We start from the raw sequence: 15285 nt of genomic DNA on the forward strand, positions 1-15285 counted from the left end.
CAACACCATCCTTTATAAAGACATTTCCGTAAGTATTAAACAATGAAATCGTTTAATCTTTCAATACTTTGGTGTTTTAGATGTCCTTTGATGTGTGCGACATTTGGCTGCTATTTCTAGCTATGGCGGCAACCTCCTACACGCTCCATCGTTTCCCCATGTGTTTTTCCCACCCACTACGAATCCCGATCTTGTCTCCAATGAGTGTAGTGGGTGCTTCTTACGTGCCACCGGCCCGGGGGCCAGTCGGGGCTGGCAGCGGACACGAACGGATGGTGCTTTAACGTGCCACCGGGGCGGGGGCCAGGCGGCGCCGGCAGCGACCACGATCGGATGGTTCGCTTAACCACTGCTGCAACTTCCACTGATGTTGATCGACCTCGATTTTGGTTCTGCTTTCTGATATCTGATTTAATTTCCTTTGATTTTGATTGTTCTCACTGTGTGTGTGTGTGTGTGTGTGTGTGTACTCTTTACTCTTTTACTTGTTTCAGTCATTTTGACTGCGGTCATACTGGAGCACCGCCTTTTTAATCGAGCAACTCGACCCCGGGACTTATACTTTTGTAAGCCCAGTACTTATTCTATGGGTCTCTTTTGCCGATCCGCCATGTAACGGGGACATAAGCACACCAGCATCGGTTATCAAGCAATGCTAGGGGGACAAACACAAACACACACATACATATATATATATATATATATATATACGACGGGCTTCTTTCAGTTTCCGTCTACCAAATCCACTCACAAGGCTTTGGTCGGCCTGAGGATATACTAGAAGACACTTGCCCAAAGTGCCATGCAATGGGACTGAACCCGGAACCATGTGGTTGGTAAACAAGCTACTTACCACACAGCCACTCCTGTGCCTTGCGTGTATATTTATTTTTTAAATGTGAATGTGTAATTGGAGTTTACAAATATGTTAGCTTCACATAAGATGTAAATTTTAATAAATTTAAAATTCTGTTGTTCAGGTAAATGTTTATTTCTACAGTTTATCTTTATGGAAATGTTGAATCAGTATTTTTTAAGTAGCCTCTATATCTTACACTGTTGTTTCTTTATTATTTCAGAATATCAGATCACATTGGCATAACTGAAGAGACGTTCTCATTATTTATCATTTTAAAGACCAAATATTGTACAGAACAGATGTATAAGATTGTTTCTGAAAATGTGTCGTAGAATTCCACTTTGAAATGTGTTCTTAGCAAACTTCTGGACTTCACTGGCTGGAGTGTCTACAAGATGAGTCTGTGTGGAAATTAAACTTGGATAAATTTACTAGAGAGTATTCAGACGAAAGTATCACTGGACAGAAATACAGCAGTTGAAATATTTGTAAACAAAACAGTGTAGAAGCAAAGAGAAGGAAAAAATATATCTATTGTGATTTTCAAAGAAATAAAATGGAAAATAGTGAGGAACCGAAGGATTTGACTTTTCCAGAAGAAAAGAAAGAGGAGACGGAAATTATCACATAATTGTAATGTCTGTAAAAAGTCTTTCTCTCAAAAGGGCAGCTTGAATAAGCACAAACGTATTCATACAGTAGAGAAGCCATTTCACTGTGACGTCTGTGGTAAATCATTTTCTGCAAGTAGTAACTTGACCACACACCAACGTATTCATACGGGCGAAAAGCCATTTCACTGTGAAATCTGTGGTAAATCATTATCTCACAGTAGTGCTTTAACGCATCATAAACGTATTCACACAGGGGAGACTCCATATTCCTGTAATATCTGTGGTAAATCATTTTCTAGCAACAGTTCTTTGACTTCTCACAAACGTGTTCATACAGGAGAGAAACCATATCACTGTGACATCTGTAACAAATCTTTCACTCAGAGTAATAGCCTAATTACTCATAAACGTATCATACAGGGAGAAGCCATTTCACTGTGTCATCTGTGGTAAATCATTCTCTGACCGAAGTACTTTCATTTCTCACAAGCGTGTTCATACAGGAGAGAAGCCATATCAGTGTAACATCTGCAGTAAATCATTCTCTCATAAGGGTCTCTTGAATATGCACAAACGTATTCATTCAGGTGAGACACCATATTCCTGTAATATCTGTGGCAAATCGCTCTCAAGCAAAAGCAGTTTAAATTCTCACAAACGTATTCATACAGGTGAGAAGCCATATCGCTGCGACATCTGTAACAAGTCTTTCTCTAAGTAGTACCCTGACTATTCACAAGCGTATTCATACAGGAGAGACACATATTCTTGTGATATCTGTGGTAAATTATTCTCCCGAAATGACAACTTAGCTAAGCATAAATATGTCCATCAGGAGAGAAGCCGTATCACTGTGATGATATCTGTAATAATCTTTTCTCTTAGTAGTACCCTAACTAATCATAAACGTTTCCATTCAGGAGAGAAGCCATTTCGCTGTGAAATCTGTGGTAATCATTCTCTCAAAGTAGTACTTAACTAATCAAACGTATTCACACAGGGAGAGACACCATATTCTGTAATATCTGCAGTAAATCATTTTCTCTCAGCAGTTCTTGACTGCTCACAGACGGTTCATACAGGAGAGAAAGAAACCATATCACTGTGACATCTGCAACAAATCTTTTTGTGTCAGTAATCAGCTAACTTCTCATAAACGTATTCATACAGGGGGAGAAAAGCCATATCACTGCAACATCTGTAACAAATCTTTCTCTCGGAGTAATAACCTAATTACTCATAACGTATTCATACAGGGAGAAGCCAATTTCACTGTGTCATCTGTGGTAAAATTCTCTGAACGAAGACGAAGTACTTTCATTTCTCAAAGCGTGTTCATACAGAGAAGAAGCCATCAGTGTAGGAACAAATATATCTTTGTGATTTTCACAGAATAAAATGGAAATCTGAGGAACCGAAGGATTTGACTTTTCCAGAAGAAAAAGCGAGGAGAGGAGACGGATTATCACATAATTGGTAATGTCTGTTAAAGATCTCTCTCAAAGGCAGCTTGCATAAGCCACCCAACGTATTCATACAGTAGAGAAGCCATTTCACTGTGACGTCTGTGGTAAATCATTTTCTGCAAGTAGTAACTTGACCACACACCAACGTATTCATACGGGCGAAAAGCCATTTCACTGTGAAATCTGTGGTAAATCATTATCTCACAGTAGTGCTTTAACGCATCATAAACGTATTCACACAGGGGAGACTCCATATTCCTGTAATATCTGTGGTAAATCATTTTCTAGCAACAGTTCTTTGACTTCTCACAAACGTGTTCATACAGGAGAGAAACCATATCACTGTGACATCTGTAACAAATCTTTCACTCAGAGAGTAATAGCCTAATTACTCATAAACGTATTCATACAGGGGAGAAGCCATTTCACTGTGTCATCTGTGGTAAATCATTCTCTGACCGAAGTACTTTCATTTCTCACAAGCGTGTTCATACAGGAGAGAAGCCATATCAGTGTAACATCTGCAGTAAATCATTCTCTCATAAGGGTCTCTTGAATATGCACAAACGTATTCATTCAGGTGAGACACCATATTCCTGTAATATCTGTGGCAAATCGCTCTCAAGCAAAAGCAGTTTTAAATTCTCACAACGTATATCATACAGGTGAGAAGCCATATCGCTGCGACATCTGTAACAAGTCTTTCTCTGTAAGTAGTACCCTGACTATTCACAAGCGTATTCATACAGGAGAGACACCATATTCTTGTGATATCTGTGGTAAATTATTCTCCCGAAATGACAACTTAGCTAAGCATAAATATGTCCATACAGGAGAGAAGCCGTATCACTGTGATATCTGTAATAAATCTTTCTCTCTTAGTAGTACCCTAACTAATCATAAACGTTTCCATTCAGGAGAGAAGCCATTTCGCTGTGAAATCTGTGGTAAATCATTCTCTCAAAGTAGTACTTTAACTAATCATAAACGTATTCACACAGGAGAGACACCATATTCTTGTAATATCTGCAGTAAATCATTTTCTCTCAGTTCTTTGACTGCTCACAGACGTGTTCATACAGGAGAGAAACCATATCACTGTGACATCTGCAACAAATCTTTTGTGTCAGTAATCAGCTAACTTCTCATAAACGTATTCATACAGGGGAGAAGCCATATCACTGCAACATCTAACAAATCTTTCTCTCGGAGTAATAACCTAATTACTCATAAACGTATTCATACAGGGGAGAAGCCATTTCACTGTGTCATCTGTGGTAAATCATTCTCTGACCGAAGTACTTTCATTTCTCACAAGCGTGTTCATACAGGAGAGAAGCCATATCAGTGTAACATCTGTAGTAAATCATTCTCTCAAAAAGGTGGCTTGGTTAGGCACAAACATATTCATTCAGTTGACACACCATATTCTTGTAATATCTGTGGCAAATCGCTCTCATGCAAAAGCAGTTTAACTTCTCACAAACGTATTCATACGGGTGAGAAGCCATATTGCTGCAACATCTGTAACAAGTCTTTCTCTGTAAGTTGTAATCTGACTATTCACAAGCGTATTCATAGAGGAGAGACACCTTATTCTTGTGATATCTGTGGTAAATCATTCTTTCAACTTGGCAACTTAGCTACCCATAAACGTTTCCATACAGGAGAGAAGCCATACCACTGTGATATCTGTGGTAAATCATTCTGTACAAGTTACGAATTGCTTGTACACAAACGTATTCATACAGGAGAGAAGCCCTTTCACTGTGATGTCTGTGGTACATCATTCTCTCAACAGAGTGCTTTAAATTCACACACGATTGTTCATACAGGGGAAAAGCGATTTCGCTGTGACATTTGTGGTAAATCATTGTCTACAAATAACAATTTGACTAGACACAAACGTATTCATACTGGCGAGAAGCCATATCACTGTGTCATCTGTGGTAAATCTTTCTCTGACCAAAGTGCTTCCAATTCTCACAAACGCATTCATACAGGAGAGAAGCCATATCAGTGTAACATCTGTAGTAAATCATTCTCATGTAGTAGTGCTCTCGCTTCTCACAAACGTACACATACAAGAGAAAAAACCATATTCTTGTAATATATGTGGTAAATCATTCCCTCGCAACACCGCTTTAACTTATCATAAACGTATTCATACAGGTGAGAAGCCATACCATTGTGATATCTGTGGTCTATCATTTTCTGGAAGTACTTCTTTGACTATGCACAAGCGTATTCATACAGGAGAGAAGCCATATCACTGTGATATCTGTGGCAAATCATTCTCTCAGAGTAGCGTTTAACTGGTCACAAGCGTATTCATACAGGGGAGAAGCCATATCACTGCGATATCTGTGGCAAATCATTTTCTCTAAGTACTTATTTAATTAGTCACAAGCGTATTCATACAGGAGAGAAGCCATATCCCTGTGATAGCTGTGGCAAATCATTCTCTCGTAGTAGTGCCTTAACTTCTCACAAGCGTATTCATACATGAGAAAACCTTTTCTCTGTGAGTGGTGACTGAACCCTTTACCATGCAGGTTATTCTGTCGAATGTGATGTTTATTTATTCACATTATTTTCAACTTGTCTTACATTATCTCACAGCTTTCAAGTTTTTTTACGATATGATTGTTTGTATTTAAATGACATTGTAGGGTAGGTGCAAGAGGCCAACTCTGGCTAGTTTGACCATAAGATAGATAGAAAATTTGGACCAGGTATGGCCACTTTAAATGCTAAAGAGCTAACCCTACAAGTAACAAATTTCTTACTTCCTACAAGGACCATAGGGGACCATTTTTGACTGTCATTGAAAATCACATTTAATACAATTTATTTTAAATATCAGCAAATGCATTGAATAAAGGATTTGAAAATACATTCTTTTAGCATTTATTTACATGTGTGAAAAATATATCTATGCACATATACTTGATATGATGCTCATGATTGCACATTCAATACAGTTGTAGAAATTAAAAAGTAATAAGCAGAATTGGTGAAAAATGACCGCTCGGTACTTCTGCTGTTAACTAAATGTGTATCTATTCATATAGATGTATGACTATCAATGTGACAATTCATAAGAACAATAAGCATTTTGAGCTTCTAAAATTGTGGTAGTGTTGTGGGCTTTCTCCATGGCATTAACCAAACTATTCATCAGGGAATTGTTGTAATTGCGGAAGTTCCTTCTATGCCAAAACATAAAGAATAAGGGACACTCTCTCTAACTATATATGTAATCACACAGGAGAGGAGATAGAGCTGTGTGTGATAACAGCCTCCTAACTCCAGAGTTTATTTCACCACATCTCAGGTAACTCACCTGTGGGATATTTTTTTTTATTAAAAGCAACTTTTGTGTAGGTTTTAAATTTTGTCTTGCATGAATTTTAAGAATCTGTTAAAACCAATAGGTGTGGCCGTGTGGTATGAACCTTGCTTCCTAAGCAAGGCGGCCAGCTGGCAGAACCGTTAGCATGCTGGGCGAAACGCTTTGCGGTAATTCATCTGCCGCTAACGTTCTGAGTTCAAATACGGTTGAGGTCGACTTTGCCTTTAATCCTTTCGGGGTCGATTAAATAAGTACCAGTTACGCACTGGGGTCGATATAATCGACTTAATTCGTTTGTCTTTCCTTGTTTGTCCTCTCTGTGTTTAGCCCCTTGTGGGTAGTAAAGAAATAGGTATGAACCTTGCTTCCCAACTGCATGCTTCTGGGATCAGTCCCACTACATGGCACCTTATGCAAGTCTATTCTACTAGAACACTAAGCCGAACAAACCCTTGTGAGTGGATTTTTTAGAGGGAAACTGAAAGAAACCCAACATTTATATTTGTCTTCCTGGCTATTAATCTTTAACCCTTTCGTTACTAACGGCTCTGGCTCTGATTACAAATGTCTTGTTTCCATAAGTTTTGAATACAAATCTTCCACCAAATCTTAGTCACAATTTATGCTCCTAACACTAGCAATGATAACTAAGTTATTTTACTAAATTCTTTGTTATATTTAAAGTAATTGAAAGAAACAGCATCTCAAAATAAATACAGTAACGAAAGGGTTCAATTATTACAAATGAGAAAATACATGAAGCCAAGTGAAATTGCAAGCACTGAAAATACTAGTTTCTCTTCCGGACCACCAGTCATTATATAAGGAATGGTCCTTACCGTTTTGTGCAGAGAGAAAGAAGGAGAGATGGAGATGAGATCAGGACAACTGATGCTGCCCAGCACACAGAACCAAACCAGGAAGATGCTACAGAATTTCAACTGTGATACAACTTCCACCGTTCCAGATAGAGTTTGTTAAAACTTGCCAAACCTGTTACTTCACAATATGTAAGACATTTGCCATGTATTTTATAAAGGGTTGTAATAAATAAATCGCATTGAATTTACGTGGTTCTTCTTGTCATTCTTTTGTATTGGGTAACTCCAGGCAGACAGACTAGACCAGTGAATGCATAACCAACACACAGGTACATCAAGATGAACCAGCCACAGTTAACTCGCAAGCAAAACTCATAACCAATGCTACAGAATTTCAACTGTGATACAACTCCCACTGTTCCAGATAGAGTTCGTTAAAACTCAACACCCCCTACACTCTAATCATGCTTCCTTTGCAGTATCCTATTCCTTTACTACCCACAAGGGGCTAAACACAGAGAGGAGACAAACAAGGACAGACAAAGGGATTAAGTCGATTACATCGACTCCAGTGCGTAACTGGTACTTATTTAATCGACCCCGAAAGGATGTCGACCTCAGCGGAATTTGAACTCAGAGCCTAACGTTCCTGCCAGCTCGCCACATTTACAGTATCCTGTCCCTTATATTATTACGTTTGAACCTTAAGGGTATGTCCTGGCCCTTGCCACCATCTATATCTCTTTCTTCCCTTACTCAACGATCCCCATTTATGTTCTGATCCCCTCCCTAGTGAATACGCCCATCATTTTGCCACTATCTCCATCGTGTTGTCTCCCACCCTCTATCTCCTTCTCCTGCATTTCCCTCAGGCTGGGTAACCATGTATCTCCTTTGTGGCGGCACACCTGTTTCTGTCTTCATCCTGATCTCTCTCTCTCTCTCTGGCCTGGTAAACTTGTACTTCCTCCACAGCAACAGACAGATCACAACAACAGATGCTGCCCAACACACGGAACCAAACCATGAACATGCTACAGAATTTCAACTGTGATACAACTCCCACTGTTCCAGATAGAGTTCGTTAAAACTTGCCAAACCTGTTACTTGACAATTTGTAAGACATTTGCCATGTATTTTTATAAGGGGTTGTAATAAATAACAGTGCTAGATCTTGTCATTTGTTTATACATGGTAACTCCAGGGACACCGACTACACCAGTTAATGCATAATCAGAGTGAGTGATTAGAATTTTATTTTTGTCAGCGTCGCCTGACTGGCTGGCGTCTGTGTCGGTGACACAAAAGCACCAACCGATCGTGGCTGTTTGCCAGCCTGCTCTGGCTCCTGTGCCGGTGGTGGCACGTAAAAAACACCCACTACACTCACGGAGTGGTTGGCGTTAGGAAGGGCATCCAGCTGTAGAAACACTGCCAAATCAGACAAGAGGCTGGTGCAGCCTCCATGGCTTACCAGACCCCCGGTCGAACCGTCCAACCCATGCTAGCACTTAAAACGGACGTTAAACGATGATGGTGATGATGATGAGATGAGATATATATATATATATATATATATAAACACACACGTTAATGATAGGCAGAAGTTACAGAGTGACAATGGCCCAATTCGTGTTTCATGAGTGCCAATACATGAAACTCTCAGCTTTTGACTTACTCTCAAACTTCTGCCGATGATATATATATATACGTACGTATAGGTGTCAAAAAATCTCATCACGCAATCAAACCAATGAAAGAGCCTCTACCTGGCCGCTCAACGCGCTAAAAATAGCAGCCAAAGTATCCCCCTACAAAATCACACGTCAGATTGAATCGATCCAGTAGGCAGGGTGCACCTTTTCTACGTATGCCGAAACTACGGGGAAGTCGACTGTGTGCCTTTTACCGTTTCGGGGTCAGTTTTGCCTTTCGCCTTTTTTCGGGATAAATAAATTACCAGTTGACTACTAAGGTTCGTTAGTGGAGGCGCAATGGCCCAGTGGTTAGGGCAGCGGACTCGCGGTCATAGGAGAGCGCGGTTTCGATTCCCAGACCGGGCGTTGTGAGTGTTTATTGAGCGAAAACACCTAAAAGCTCCACGAGGCTCCGGCAGGGGATGGTGGTGATCCCTGCTGTACTCTTTCACCACAACTTTCTCTCACTCTTACTTCCTGTTTCTGTTGTACCTGTATTTCAAGGGGCCGGCCTTATCACTCTCTGTGTCACGCTGAATATCCCCTAGAACTACGTTAAGGGTACACGTCTCTGTGGAGTGCTCAGCCACTTACACGTTAATTTCACGGGCAGGCTGTTCCATTGATTCGGATCAACCGGAACCCTCGTCGTCGTAACCGACGGAGTGCTTCCATCCACTAGGTTCGTGTAATCGACTTAGGCACCCCCCCTCTCCTCACCGAAATTGCTGGCCTTGTGACAAAAGGTGAAATGAATATTTCATACGCATGCGCACTAATCGCATTTCCGCCTCCATTCCTGAAATCTCTGCGCACATGTCTGGTGCCAGAATTTCTCTCAATTCACTCCCAAACACATTTGTAATACATTTCTCAACCACCTGAAGCACTTCTAACAACAACACCATCCTTTATAAAGACATTTCCGTAAGTATTAAACAACGAAATCGTTTAATCTTTCAATACTTTGGTGTTTTAGATGTCCTTTGATGTGTGCGACATTTGGCTGCTATTTCTAGCTATGGCGGCAACCTCCTACACGCTCCATCGTTTCCCCATGTGTTTTTCCCACCCACTACGAATCCCGATCTTGTCTCCAATGAGTGTAGTGGGTGCTTTTTACGTGCCACCGGCCTCCAGGCGAGGCCGGCGGCTGGCAGCGGACGAACGATGGTGCTTAACGTGCCACCGGCCCGGGGGCCAGTCGGGGCTGGCAGCGGACACGAACGGATGGTGCTTTTACGTGCCACCGGCCCGGGGGCCAGTCGGGGCTGGCAGCGGACACGAACGGATGGTGCTTTTACGTCCCACCGGGGCGGCGCCGGCAGCGACCACGATCGGATGGTTCGCTTAACCACTGCTGCAACTTCCACTGATGTTGATCGACCTCGATTTTGGTTCTGCTTTCTGATATCTGATTTCATTTCCTTTGATTTTGACTTTGATTTTGATTGTTCTCACTGTGTGTGTGTGTGTGTGTGTGTGTGTGTACTTTACTCTTTTCTTGTTTCAGTCATTTTGACTGCGGTCATACTGGAGCACCGCCCTTTTAATCGAGCAACTCGACCCCGGGACATAGTAACCCAGACCATGGGATATTTCTAAGCCCAGTACTTATTCTATGGGTCTCTTTTGCCGCCGCCAAGTAACGGGGACATAAACACACCAGCATCGGTTATCAATCAATGCTAGGGGGACAAACACAACACACACAACACATATATATATATATACGACGGGCTTCTTTCAATTTCCGTCTACCAAATCCACTCACAAGGCTTTGGTCGGCTGAGGCTATAGTAGAAGACACTTGGCCAAAGTGCCATGCAGTGGGACTGAACCCGGAACCATGTGGTTGGTAAGCAAGCTACTTACCACACAGCCACTCCTGTGCCTTGTGTGTGTATTTATTTTTAAATGTGAATGTGTAATTGGAGTTTACAAATATGTTAGCTTCACATAAGATGTAAATTTTAATAAATTTAAAATTCTGTTGTTCAGGTAAATGTTTATTTCTACAGTTTATCTTTATGGAAATGTTGAATCAGTATTTTTTAAGTAGCCTCTATATCTTACACTGTTGTTTCTTTATTATTTCAGAATATCAGATGACATTGGTATAACTGAAGATACATTCTCATTATTTATCATCTTTTAAAGACCAAAATATTGTACAGAACAGAGATGTATAAGATTGTTTCTGAAAATGTGTCGTAGAATTCCACTTTGAAATGTGTTCTTAGCAAACTTTCTGGACTTCACTGGCTGGAGTGTCTACAAGATGTGTCTGTGTGGAATTTAAACTTGGATAAATTTACTGGACAGAAATACAGCAGTTGAAATATTTGTAAACAAAACAGTGTAGAAGCAAAGAGAAGGAAAAAATATATCTATTGTGATTTTCAAAGAAATAAAATGGAAAAATGTGAGAAACCAAAAGATTTGACTTTTCTAGAAGACAAAGTGAAGAAGAGACGTATATTGTCACATAAACGTGATGTCTGTAAAAAGTCCTTCTCTGAAAAGGGTAACTTGAATAAGCAGAAATGTATTCATACAGGGGAAAAGCCATTTCGCTGTGACATTTGTGGTAAATCATTCTCTACAAATAGCAAATTGACTATACACAAACGTATTCATACAGGAGAGATGCCATTTCACTGTGAAATCTGTGGTAAATCATTCTCTCAAAAAATGGAGTTGATTTCACACCAACGTGTTCATACAGGAGAGAAGCCATTTCACTGTGAAATCTGTGGTAAATCGTTCTCTCAAAGTTGTTCTTTAACTAATCATAAACGTATTCACACAGGAGAGACACCATATTCTTGTAATATCTGCAGTAAATCATTTTCTAGCAGCAGTTCTTTGACTGCTCACAAACGTGTTCATACAGGAGAGAAACCATATCACTGTGACATCTGCAACAAATCTTTTGTGTCAGTAGTCAGCTAACTTCTCATAAACGTATTCATACAGGGGAGAAGCCATATCACTGCAACATCTGTAACAAATCTTTCTCTCTGAGTAATAACCTAATTACTCATAAACGTATTCATACAGGGGAGAAGCCATTTCACTGTGTCATCTGTGGTAAATCATTCTCTGACCGAAGTACTTTCATTTCTCACAAGCGTGTTCATACAGGAGAGAAGCCATATCAGTGTAACATCTGTAGTAAATCATTCTCTCAAAAAGGTGGCTTGGTTAGGCACAAACATATTCATTCAGTTGACACACCATATTCTTGTAATATCTGTGGCAAATCGCTCTCAAGCAAAAGCAGGTTTAACTTCTCACCAACGTATTCATACGGGTGAGAAGCCATATTGCTGCAACATCTGTAACAAGTCTTTCTCTGTAAGTTGTAATCTGACTATTCACAAGCGTATTCATAGAGAGAGAGAGACACCTTATTCTTGTGATATCTGTGGTAAGTCATTCTCCCGAAATGACTACTTTGCTAAACATAAATATCCATACAGGAGAGAAGCCGTATCACTGTGATGTGTGTAAAAGGTCTTTCTCACAAAAAGGTCTCTTAAATAGTCACAAACGTATTCATACAAGAGAGAAGCCATTTCACTGTGAAATCTGTGGTAAATCATTCTTTCAACTTGGCAACTTAGCTACCCATAAATGTTCCATACAGGAGAGAAGCCATACCACTGTGATATCTGTGGTAAATCATTCTGTACAAGTTACGAATTGCTTGTACACAAACGTATTCATACAGGAGAGAAGCCCTTTCACTGTGATGTCTGTGGTACATCATTCTCTCAACAGAGTGCTTTAAATTCACACACGATTGTTCATACAGGGGAAAAGCGATTTCGCTGTGACATTTGTGGTAAATCATTGTCTACAAATAACAATTTGACTAGACACAAACGTATTCACACTGGCGAGAAGCCATATCACTGTGTCATCTGTGGTAAATCGTTCTCTGACCAAAGTGCTTCCAATTCTCACAAACGCATTCATACAGGAGAGAAGCCATATCAGTGTAACATCTGTAGTAAATCATTCTCATGTAGTAGTGCTCTCGCTTCTCACAAACGTACACATACAAGAGAAAAACCATATTCTTGTAATATATGTGGTAAATCATTCCCTCGCAACACCGCTTTAACTTATCATAAACGTATTCAACAGGTGAGAAGCCATACCATTGTGATATCTGTGGTCTATCATTTTCTGGAAGTACTTCTTTGACTATGCACAAGCGTATTCATACAGGAGAGAAGCCATATCACTGTGATATCTGTGGCAAATCATTCTCTCAGAGTAGCGCTTTAACTGGTCACAAGCGTATTCATACAGGGGAGAAGCCATATCACTGCGATATCTGTGGCAAATCATTTTCTCTAAGTACTTATTTAATTAGTCACAAGCGTATTCATACAGGAGAGAAGCCATATCACTGTGATATCTGTGGCAAATCATTCTCTCGTAGTAGTGCCTTAACTTCTCACAAGCGTATTCATACATGAGAAAACCTTTTCTCTGTGAGTGGTGACTGAACCCTTTACCATGCAGGTTATTCTGTCGAATGTGATGTTTATTTATTCACATTATTTTCAAATTGTCTTACATTATCTCACAGCTTTCAAGTTTTTACGATATGATTGTTTGTATTTAGAATGACATTGTAGGTAGGTGCAAGAGGCCAACTCTGGCTAGTTTGACTGTAAGATAGATAGAAAATTTGGACCAGGTATGGCCACTTTAAATGCTAAAGAGCTAACCCTACAAGTAACAACATTTCTTACTTCCTACAAGGACCATAGGGGACCATTTTTGACTGTCATTGAAAATCACATTTAATACAATTTATTTTAAATATCAGCAAATGCATTGAATAAAGGATTTGAAAATACATTCTTTTAGCATTTATTTACATGTGAAAAATATATATCTATGCACATATACTTGATATGATGCTCATGATTGCACATTCAATACAGTTGTAGAAATTAAAAAGTAATAAGCAGAATTGGTGAAAAATGACCGCTCGGTACTTCTGCTGTTAACTAAATGTGTATCTATTCATATAGATGTATGACTATCAATGTGACAATTCATAAGAACAATAAGCATTTTGAGCTTCTAAAATTGTGGTAGTGTTGTGGGCTTTCTCCATGGCATTAACCAAACTATTCATCAGGGAATTGTTGTAATTGTGGAAGTTCCTTCTATGACAAAACATAAGAATAAGGCACACTCTCTAACTATAAATGTAATCACACAGGAGAGGAGATAGAGCTGTGTGTGATAACAGCCTCCTAACTCCAGAGTTTATTTCACCACATCTCAGGTAACTCACCTGTGGGATATTTTTTTTTTTTATTAAAGCAACTTTTGTGTAGGTTTTAAATTTTGTCTTGCATGAATTTTAAGAATCTGTTAAAACCAATAGGTGTGGCCGTGTGGTATGAACCTTGCTTCCTAAGCAAGGCGGCCAGCTGGCAGAACCGTTAGCATGCTGGGCGAAACGCTTTGCGGTAATTCATCTGCCGCTAACGTTCTGAGTTCAAATACGGTTGAGGTCGACTTTGCCTTTAATCCTTTCGGGGTCAATAAATAAGTACCAGTTACGCACTGGGGTCGATATAATCGACTTAATTCGTTTGTCTTTCCTTGTTTGTCCTCTCTGTGTTTAGCCCCTTGTGGGTAGTAAAGAAATAGGTATGAACCTTGCTTCCCAACTGCATGCTTCTGGGATCAGTCCCACTACATGGCACCTTATGCAAGTCTATTCTACTAGAACACTAAGCCGAACAAACCCTTGTGAGTGGATTTTTTAGAGGGAAACTGAAAGAAACCCAACATTTATATTTTGTCTTCCTGGCTATTAATCTTTAACCCTTTCGTTACTAACCGGCTCTGGCTCTGATTACAAATGTCTTGTTTCCATAAGTTTTGAATACAAATCTTCCACCAAATCTTAGTCACAATTTATGCTCCTAACACTAGCTCAATGATAACTAAGTTATTTTACTAAATTCTTTGTTATATTTAAAGTAATTGAAAAAAAGCATCTCAAAATAAATACAGTAACGAAAGGGTTCAATTATTACAAATGAGAAAATACATGAAGCCAAGTGAAATTGCAAGCACTGAAAATACTAGTTTCTCTTCCGGACCACCAGTCATTTATAAGGAATGGTCCTTACCGTTTTTGTGCAGAGAGAAAGAAGGAGAGATGGAGATGAGATCAGGACAACTGATGCTGCCCAGCACACAGAACCAAACCAGGAAGATGCTACAGAATTTCAACTGTGATACAACTTCCACCGTTCCAGATAGAGTTTGTTAAAACTTGCCAAACCTGTTACTTCACAATATGTAAGACATTTGCCATGTATTTTTATAAAGGGTTGTAATAAATAAATCGCATTGAATTTACGTGGTTCTTCTTGTCATTCTTTTGTATTGGGTAACTCCAGGCAGACAGACTAGACCAGTGAATG

The 15285-nt window shown here is 39.7% G+C and overlaps 2 protein-coding genes across 2 annotated transcripts; both read left to right on the forward strand.

Annotated features, from left to right (window-relative positions):
• Window positions 1-2038: 2038 nt before the first annotated feature.
• On the forward strand, window positions 2039-12132 carry LOC118768500 (zinc finger protein 271-like). The gene is made up of 4 exons (XM_036515130.1): window positions 2039-2144; window positions 3017-3315; window positions 3520-3913; window positions 11765-12132. The coding sequence occupies exons 1-4, from the start codon at window positions 2039-2041 to the stop codon at window positions 12130-12132; spliced, it is 1167 nt and encodes a 388-aa protein (XP_036371023.1).
• An 833-nt stretch (window positions 12133-12965) lies between these two features.
• LOC115226684 (zinc finger protein 22-like) lies at window positions 12966-13717 on the forward strand. Its single transcript, XM_029797700.2, has one exon. The coding sequence runs from the start codon at window positions 13030-13032 to the stop codon at window positions 13303-13305; it is 276 nt and encodes a 91-aa protein (XP_029653560.1). The 5' UTR covers window positions 12966-13029; the 3' UTR covers window positions 13306-13717.
• Window positions 13718-15285: the final 1568 nt, after the last annotated feature.

The sequence above is a fragment of the Octopus sinensis genome, linkage group LG30 (genome assembly GCF_006345805.1).
Source record: "Octopus sinensis linkage group LG30, ASM634580v1, whole genome shotgun sequence".
Lineage (NCBI taxonomy): Eukaryota > Metazoa > Mollusca > Cephalopoda > Octopoda > Octopodidae > Octopus > Octopus sinensis.